The sequence below is a fragment of the Mastigoproctus giganteus genome, chromosome 2 (assembly GCF_048544385.1).
Source record: "Mastigoproctus giganteus isolate SK-2022 chromosome 2, ASM4854438v1, whole genome shotgun sequence".
Taxonomy (NCBI): domain Eukaryota; kingdom Metazoa; phylum Arthropoda; class Arachnida; order Uropygi; family Thelyphonidae; genus Mastigoproctus; species Mastigoproctus giganteus.
The window spans coordinates 214,134,641-214,145,060 of NC_143576.1; the positions used below are offsets into that span (position 1 = coordinate 214,134,641).

General features: G+C 36.0%; 1 protein-coding gene across 1 annotated transcript; it reads right to left on the reverse strand.

Annotated features, from left to right (window-relative positions):
• Nucleotides 1-8,939: 8,939 nt before the first annotated feature.
• mRpL40 (mitochondrial ribosomal protein L40) lies at nt 8,940-9,896 on the reverse strand. Its single transcript, XM_090368954.1, has one exon. The coding sequence runs from the start codon at nt 9,882-9,884 to the stop codon at nt 9,216-9,218; it is 669 nt and encodes a 222-aa protein (XP_090225080.1). The 5' UTR covers nt 9,885-9,896; the 3' UTR covers nt 8,940-9,215.
• Between the last annotated feature and the right edge of the window lie 524 nt (nt 9,897-10,420).

Genomic DNA, 10,420 nt, shown 5'->3' on the forward strand with positions numbered 1-10,420 from the left:
TCCCCCATTATATGATATGCTACTTTACTGGCCCACTATTTTTCTGTACAGCTGATTGTTGTACTCATCAGTCATTAGGTCTATAACATACTCCTACTTTCATTTTTGCTTTCCCTGTGCTTATGTCACACCAAATTGACTCAACATTGCACTGGCCACCCATGTTAACTGGATGCACTGCTTTAGATTTTATGTGCATAATTAAGGGCATAACCCCTGCCCCATCCTATCCTGTCTATCCATTCTGTACTTTGCCACCCTCCCTGGCAAGCTCAGGAACAGTCCAGGGCTCATCCCCACCAGAGAATTTATATACTGCCTACTTTGCATAGTCTGCATCCACAGGGTGAATGACAGCAACATGGGGTCCCACTAGGAGCCCAGCGGCTAAAAGGCCATAGGAAGAACAGGCCAACAACAACCCAACACTATACTACGCAGACCAACACTAAAACTCACACTATCTCTGGCCTTCACAGAGTTTGAACTGCAACACAGAGTAACAGAGCATTAGCATTTCTAGTGGCATATGATGCAAGAATGCTTATACAGCATTTGCCAAAAAAACAAAACTTCCCATTTCACCTGTCCATTCTCTCCAAAAGTTTGTCTAGTTCTTCCTTGAATTTATTTAAGCTATCAACTTCTACAATGACAGATGGAAGTTTGTTCCAGCAACCACTTGCTGGCTAAAGGTAAATTTCCACACATCTATTCTGCAACCATTTTCCTCAATTTCCCTTAAGTGCATAATCTGAGCAAGAGAAAAGATCCCATCAGCACTGATGCTTGCTTAAACCATTCAAAGCCTTAAACACCTCAATCAGATCAACTCACAGGTGCATAGCCTCTAGACACTGCAATTTGCAGAACTAAAGCCTTCCTTGCTAAGAGCACCCCTAACCAATTACGAGCTGGGGTACCTCAGGTGCCGCCTGACATGTAACACTATGTCCTTTCTGTACAGTGCAGTGGAGTTAACGGGGATCCCCGGTGCTAGTTGACAATCAACACTATCCATGTCCTTTCTGTATACATTGTATTCCCCATATTCAAATTCTGCATCCCTTATATCTGAATGACACGTGTCTGATATCTCCACAATGTATGCATTTGACTTGACTTGACTAGCACCTCAAACTCATTGAATGTATTAACTATGCTCCTAGCATTGGTGTACATGCAAATATACATGCACCCGTTCTTACAGAGCCCTTGTATTTATCTGTTTCATGATGACTTGCAGCAGGCCTTAAAATCTCCAGCACCCTGCTTTCCAGGCTGCTGCACATTCCAATAGAAACAGTGCGAGAATCATTTCTACCTCTGTCAGTGGGTATTGTTAATCTATTAGTCCATGTATCCCCTCCCCACTTAAGTTAGCAGTTTTTTGACCCACCTAACACTGACTAGATAGCATCAGCAAATATTCTTGCACCCTTTCTATTTAAGTTTATCTTGTCCCTGCAGAAGCAATCTCTTCTGTTAATAATGTGATGTACCTTGGAATAATTTAATACACTTTGTGGTATAGTTTCCAGAAATGACATTCTGGAAACTAGATAACACTGACCAGCAAAACCAGCCAATGGTAAGAAGAGCAGGTAGAAGGTAAGGATGATGATAAGAAGGAGCAGGAAGAAGGTAAGGAAGGTAAGGGTGATACCACCCTGACTATACTAAAGGAGGGGAATACAGAATAACAATAATCTAAACTGAAGTTGCAGAGAAATCCAAACTCAAACCCTATGAGCCTAAAACTCATTATCAAAAACTAGAAATAATTGAAATGTTTAAACACCAGTGGCATATAAATATACACTAAAGTAAAATAACATGTAAAAATTAACAATATACAGAGTGCTAGTTAATTGGTGAAAACTTCCTAGATCTACTTCTGAGGTTGTAGCTATGACTGAGAACTTGCTGATCTGCAATTTCTTCTGGTTAGTGACTCCATTATGTGGACGATCTAGAGAATCTGTATCATGGTCAGTACTATTTGCTTCTTCTTTTGGGATTTGCTGTATTTGGATATATCTTCTGTTCATTTTGGCTTTTGATATGATTTTATTCTTAAATTAAAAAATTTTCATTGAACTGTTGGAAATGCCCTTACAGAAGAATACTATGTGCTAAATTCTGTCTAGAAGGATAGATATAAAATAATAACAATTCAGAATTTTAAAGTTTAAATTCTAATTCTTTAATATTCAATCAGATCATTTTAATTTATCTATAAATTGAATCTCCTCTCTTCATATGAAATTTTAAATTCTATTTCATGTTATTGCATTTCAGTTTTCAAACTTTTAAAGTGAAAGCTGCAAAGGATACAAGACACTCTTAGTAAGCCTCATGTACTTTCACAGATGATTTTTAAAATTTTCTTCAAACTCAACTCAGTGTAATACAATTGTGATTCCTGCATAGCATATACCCTTTGCACAGATTTTATAATGTAAACTATGTTTTACTGAAATCTTTACATAATAAAAAATGTTTTTTTTTAAATAAATTCTTAAAAAACAAAGAATCTCTTTAGATTTTATTCATAAATATTATCAAAAATTTTACTTTCAAAAGTGGTTAATCAAGCAACTGAACAATTTCAAAAATAAGCTGAATCAGAGGAGCTGGGGTTGAAGGAAACAAAATTGTATAATGAAGGGTAAAGTGCTTTGAGGGAAAACGAGTGGTAGGATAATGACCGGAGAAAGAGTAGAAATGTTCAATGGAATTAAGATTGATTCTGTTAAAAGTCCAGTTCTGATATGAAAATTACCTTTGGTTCAAATATGTTCTGAGTAAGGTGATAATTTTTAAATTTCACACTTGAATACCTAAAAGAAAGTTGTTAGTTTTATCTGGTTCAAGTGTAGTCTTATCCAATTTTTCAAATATGCATTTCATATGAACAGAAAATCTAGTTTCTCTTTTTTTTTTTTTTTTTGCTGACTCCTTTTTCTATTGCTAGTTTAACTTTGATTTAGATGTATCCTCATTATTTGGAAACACTGCTCTCTTTTTCTACCATCATCCAAGTCTTCCCCCTCCACTTCTATATCAGTTAATGTTCTGTTCTTAGAAATGAGCAACAAACAATTCCAATTCACAATCATATTTACACTTCTATCATTTAGTTGCTGCCTGCAAATTTTTATTCTAAACACAGCAAAATATTAACTTTGAATCAGAGTTAAACTATTTTTTTTTAAAAGTTTCTGATGACAGAAGATTTCCTTAAGGCAACTCAATGACATTCAACTATATTTTCTCTTGTGAAAGAAGTGTGCTCAGTAGTGATTAGCAACCTGGAAATGGAAATTAGATCATTGCCACAAATATAGAACTGGAAAAAGACTGCTTCTGATTTCTAGATGTGGAATTTTACAAACTTTTTTATGTATGGTATTACAGGTAAGTTGCTACAACAAGTAAAAGGGTGGTTGAGTGGGAGAAAACAGAAAGTGGTAATCATTTGGTGAGGGGAACGAAGGGGTCCTCTTACCAAAAAAGGTTTACGTTCTGCAAACTGCAGCGTCTGGAGACTAGGCACCTGTGAGGTGATCTGATTATTATAACTGGGTATACTGACTTTGAGGAGCATTACTTATGCAACTTGATTGTTTTAAAGATATATTAAAGTTTGTGTGTGTATCATATACTGGCATGTGTGATGTAGCTTTGCTGGTTTTGCTCTAGTAAGAAATAATTCTTAATGAATAATAATGTTCATTATGCATTATTGCTGAGATCGTACGTATAGCTTAGCTTATTCAGCATTATTGCTGAATAATTCATTATGAATTATTAAAGAGAGTGGTAATCAATGGACACTGCTCTTTATGGACTAATATTATTTGTGATGTCCCCCAGGGTTCAGTGTTGGACCCATTGTTGTTTTGCATATTTATCAGTGATACTGATGAAAGTATATCAAGCTTAATGTCAAAGTTTGCAGATGATACAAAGATTGGCAGGGTTGTTAATAACAGTAATGACAGTATGCTGCTGGAACATGATCTGAAAAAGTTGGGTAGATGGGCTGAGAAGTGCTGCATATGTGTAGCAGTAACCCCAGAATAACATACCAACTGGGTGGTATTACACCCAGGGTAGTGGAGTATGAATGAGACCTGGGGGTAATTGTGCGATCAGATATGAAGTTTTCTGAGCAGTGCAGACAGGCTGCCAGAGTAGATCATGGGGTATTGTCAATGATATGCAGAAATTTTGCGAGCAGGGATAAGGAGGTTATTATTCCCTTGTATAAGGCAATGGTCAGGCCACACCTTGAGTACTGCATACACGTCTGGAAGCCTCATTTTAGGAAGGAGGTAGAGTTGCTAGAACGAGTACAGAGAAGGGCAGCAAGACTGGTGAGGGGAACAAAAGGGTGCTCTTACGAAGAAATGCTTAAGTTCTGCAAATTGCAGTGTCTGGAGCCTAGGCACCTGCAAGGCGATTTGATTGAAGTGCATAAGGCTTTGAATGGATTGAGCAGGCTCAATGCTGATGGGATTTTTCCTCTGGCTCAGATTATAAACTTAAGGGGCATTAAATGAAATTGAGGATTTCAAGACAGTTGTTGAATAGATGTGTGGATATTTAGATGTGTAACATATTTGCCTTTAGCCAGCAGGTAGTTGATTGCTGGAACAAACTTCCATCTGTTGTTGTGGAAATTGATAGCTTAAATAAATTCAAGGCATTTGGAATGAATTGGATGGGTGAAATGGGAAGGGTTTTTTTTTTTTTTTGCTGATGCTGTATAAGCTTGCTTTCTTGCATCATACGTCTCTACTGATGCTAATGTTGAAAGTGCCCCTATAGAAGAATGCCATATGCTACATTCTCTCTTGGAGGACAGTCATTAGTGAAGTAATAACAATTCAGAATTTTAACTTTAAATAAATATTCTTTAATATTCAATCAAATCAATTATAAGGAGACAGAAGAATTTAATTATTGTACTTATGGTATATTTCACATTTATGCATATTCATTTTTTCAAAAGGATTCATCTTCATTCTTTCTAAAGCATTTCTCTCGATTTCATGAAATATTTCTTTTATTCCAATGATCTTGACATGGGAACATACTGCACTCAGTGACCCATGATATTAAAATAGCAAACCACATGTAATCATATCATATAAGAATAGTGCCAGTGAAAAAGTGCATCATGAAAATTTAACGCTCTGTTACAGGATGCTGATATGAACACATAAAATCACAAGAACATTTAGAACAAGAGAGGGAACAGAGGAAAGGGAATTCATATATGAATGGGGGGAAGTTAAGAGAAACCAAACTGAAAATTATTCATAGTTATGTATCTGTTAATACTTAAAACATTGTGTGAAACTTTGTAATTTAGTGGGGATCATCTGAGATGAAGCTCTGCGGTGATATTCAGTGCCCAGAGAGTAGTTAAAATGAAATCTTAGTACAACTAAGATTTGTTGAGAATTGAGAATCGAAATACACAAAAATGAAGTTGTCTTACACTTTACATATTTTTCTGATTTTTTTTTAATGCTCATTAAATCACAGGTCAAGAAATCTATTACTTTATGTTATGAAATTGACAGAGGCCAGCCTATGCACTAAGACTAGCAAGTCTACACTGGTCTTAGTGCATCAGTTCATACATTCCTAGATGTGAGCTTTACTATGTATTTAAGAGTCATTGCATAGACTGAAAAAAGCCAACATAACTCATGGGGGGGGGGGGCAAATCTTAGATTATCTAACTACAGCTCTCATTAAAAGGCCTAACTAAAAATCCTCTATTTTCTGATAGTATTAAAAGTCAGATATTTCCAAACAACCAAAAAGTGGCAAATCAGTGATGACATGCAGTGAGCAACCTGAAATCCATGCAAAGCCCAGACTACACGGTGTGGCCCACAAGGAAATGTGACCAAAAATTAAAATATAAACCAAGAAAAAGAAATATTTCCCAAAAATTTAAAAATCAACAGTCATGCATCCATTCTTTAAAAAACAACTTTCTTTTATGTAAAGTGAAATGATATGATGAGAAATCCAAAATCTTAGTTGAGTGTGGTCCTCAGGGAGCTTAAAAGGCAATTTTACTTTCTTTTGAAAAGAAAGTTTTTGAAAATTTCAAATACATTGCACAAAAGGCATCGTTTCGATAGAAGAAATATCAACAAATAAAACAGCATATATAGTTAAAACAAACAAAAAAAAAAAAACCATAATATAAAATGTTATGAAAATGAGGAAGTCATGGAGACTCAAAAGTAGATAAAGCTAAATTGAAATTCAACTTTTAAATTTCTTCAACCCTTTGAATTCACTACTGCACATTGAAGAAATTTACAGCTGGCCAAAGTGTAATAATGCTATCAGCCTGCTATCAAAAGAATACAAATTTCAAACAGATTGTGGGTGTGTCATTAAATCCTTTTAGGACAAGCACAAAGCTTACAGGGATTATTTTCTTTAAAAAACAATTGCATGCAGAACTAACAGAGCCATTTTCCACTTCTGAATGTGCATGGTAAATAATGAGACACATTTCAATCTCATTTTAAGACTATTGCAAATTGAAATTCTCATCAAGGTACTCTCCCATCACCGTAAATTTGGTCTAGATCAGAAATGAAGATATAGATCTTTGGCAAATCACCCTAGTGATCAACTACAAGTGTGGGGGGTTGGACTGTCATCTTGTCTTTTTGGACTAGGAAATTATAAATACTGTTAATTAGGATGATTTTATAGGCAGGTAAACAGAGTGACTGTGGGAAGGGGGGGACATATTTTTTGCATTCCTTTGTTGTTCTTATAAAAATATAAAATATACTAAGAAATACTTGTAAATTTATTGGTATACAGTTTAAATACAGTAAAAACTAAGAATTTTTTGATTATAAAGTGAAATTGAACTACGAGGCCTTACTTGACATAACAATATGGGTGGTTACTAGGCTCACATAAATGAGTACTAAGTCAACATATATATATATATATATATATATATATATATACACACTGCCCAACCATTAATATCTGGCCACCCCTCCAGCCATTGATAGTTGGTCACATCCTACCCAAGCACCATGTGTCAGACAACTATAAAAATATATTTGTAGGCCTTCGTGGTACACTTGTGAATGCAAGAGGCCACAACTGATTGAATTAACAGACTTCCAGTACAGAATGATAACAGGGTACCACATAAGCAATCAGTCTGTACATAACATTTCAACAGCACTGAAGATTCCTAGGTTGATGATTTTTGATGTGATCTGCAAATGAAAGCAGACTGGTGATGAAACCATCACAAAATAGCTCAGAAAACCTCTGAAGTTAACAGAACACGAGAGGAGAGCCCTGAAAAGAATCATCTACTCTGTTCGGAATGCAGGTCAATGTCATTAAAGCATACACAAGCCTCCAGTGAAATGACTGGGGAGCATATCAGCAACAGTACAGTATGAAAGGCACTGCATGATATGGGTTATTACAGTTATGCAGCCATCCACAAGCCACTTATCATTCCAGTACTAGATACCATCTAGTTGGGTATAAGTCCTGCTGTTCTTAGACGGTAGACCAATGGGGAGCTGCGCTGTGGAGTGGCTAGTCATGGTATATGGTCTACCAATCTGACAGTCATGCTTAGGTGTGACAGATGCACAGATAAAAGTAGCTTTCTCCATTCATCTGCCACAGACTATCTTCCCGACAATGAAGTTCTGTGGAGGCAGCATCATAGTTTGGGCCTGTTTTAAATGGGCTCATTGGTTGTTTTGGATAAAACCAAGAATACTGAGGTCTATCTAGATGTCCTGAATAATGAGTTACCTCCACTGTAGCAGCACATCAGGGATGGCCCATATCAGCAGAACAACTCTCCATGTCATACTATTCGCATTGCGGACTGTTTCAGAGCATGAGGATCAAAAAGTTGGACTGGCCAGCCCAGAACGTACAGAGAACCTCTGGAATGAATTGGATCACCAGGTGTGTATGAGGAGAGACTACCCAAAAAAAGGGTTGAACTGGTTGCTACTTTGAAGACTGAACAGTGGAAAACATAAGAGGACATTTACAAAAGAGAGAAAATATCTATATATAATTTATATAATAAATTTCCATTTATTATAATAATTAATATTAATTAATTATAATATAATATTACTTCAATTTATTATAATTCCCAGTACAGCACAATAACAGGATGTGCATTTTTGAGACACAGAAGCCCAATTGAACAATATGTATACCAATGTCCACATATTTGCTATGTTCACTACCAATGATAAAATTCATTATTATTACTTCTTAATATTTTCCACTTTTACAATCCTTATGTCACTGAACAAATATGTAGGGGAGAGAGAATTACCGTGAACCTGTTTTATCACTCTAGTCCAGCGATTCTCAAATTGCAAATTTCATAAATGGATGCCAACAAATTGGCCATTTTCAGGAATTTTTCTGATGCATCAAATAAGTTTCACAGTGTACACATTTGTGTTAACAAATCAATAAGCATGTTGTATAAGTTAAAAATCTGGAATAACTCAGGAGGGAGGGGTACCTCCCGGTGACTTATTGAGGTTGGCTAATCACAGTCACAACTGAAGAGGCATTTAAGAGTTCCAGCAGTTTAAAACATGATCTGAACCCAGTTCATTCCAAATTAGTTACTAGTAACACACTCACTATACTGTCATGGAAAATAAGTGGAACAAGGTTAGGCAACATATTCCATTTATTTTAGATAGTAACCACTCTTTAGTAGGAATCCTGTCAATATACAGTTTCCAATCCAAAGGTCCTGAAGTGACAAAAGTTTGTGAAGGAATCATTAATCTAGTTATAGATTGAAAGAATTACACATTCTATTAAACCATTTGAAGTAGTCAAACCATTTTATTTTGCAAAAACAAAGGGTAACAAATGGAACAGAACTTTGTTTCTATGTAACACCCTACCTATAATTCAACAGGCTGGTAGAATTTCCGATTAAAACAAAACCAACATGGGGTCTTTTGTAACCATCTAATGAATGATATAGCTGTTTCAAGAGTTATTTTAAACAATATATATAAAACCTAATTATGTAATGCACACAAGTTATATACATTCCATACGGACCTAGAAAATCAAGTTACGCACTTATCACCTGTTTTACACTTCTACAGCAGAATTATCTTTGCCAATACTTCTCATGTTTTTTTCTTGATCTTTTTCTCTTTCACATGCGCAGATACTGTGATTGCCTTAATCCACTTCTTCGTAGTGTCAATATACTCACCGTCCTTGCATTCGTAGTCTTTTATTGGTGGTGTTGTGGTTGGGCCAGTCACTGTGAAGGGTATTAATTGCAGATCCTTTTGAATTGCTTCCTGATATAACTCCTCGGACTCCTCGCGAAGTGCCATTAAGGCATTTTTTCTTGATGTGATCATTCGATTAATCATTGTAATTTCATCATGATGCTGTTTATATTTATAGAGACTCCACTCCTTTTGCAACATAACACGGTTTTCTATTTCATCAAAAGCGAATTGTGGTAATTCACGTTTACGAAGCTTCAGCTGACGTTTTAATTTCGAATCAAGGTCAATTTCCGCAACAGGCTTGAAAGGTTTCGTTGCATTTTCTAACCTTCGGATGTTTCTCTCAATTCGCCGTATCTTCTTCTCTTCTCTCTCTTTTAATATCATGGGATCAAGTTTCTTTTTCTTTTTTAATGGTTCACCATTTAACACCAGTGTAGTTTGAAATAGTAAAGGACTACTATTTAGATGGATATACCTAACTGAATTAATCTTTACACTGTAAATATTAAATAACGCAAACCTCCCAAAAACAATACTGTTAAAAGCAGCCATACTTACGTTTTTGAAACCATAATCCGTGACGAGTAGCGCCATCTGTTAAACACAGAGTAAATCTGTGGTATACAGCAATTCCTGTCTTTATGGAGTTTCAAGGGACATCAGTTGAAAAATTTAAGGTTCTCTATAATGACTTCGAAATTACAGTAAAAGCTAGCGTTGGATGATCTGTAAATAACTGGAATTGGATGATCCGGAAATTTTTTGGGCTAAAGACGCACATTCTAAACTTCTGAAGTCTGAGCGTGTATACAGTGATATCGTCACCGTCCTCCCCACACTAGGTGGAAAAGTCCCAGGTTCGAATCCCGTCGATGACGCGAGGAACTTTAATGGGCTTTTTTCACTCCGTGGCTCGGTCTAAGGTTGTTAGGTCTGTTTGTGAGTTTGCTGGATGTAACAATCAGATATTCGTAAAATTACGATATCAGGCAAATATTTGGCTAGTAGTTGCCCGATACTGCAATTCTACACACAGTGTGTGTAATAAGGGCTTCGATTCGATACTCGTCAAAGGACGACTTTAATAA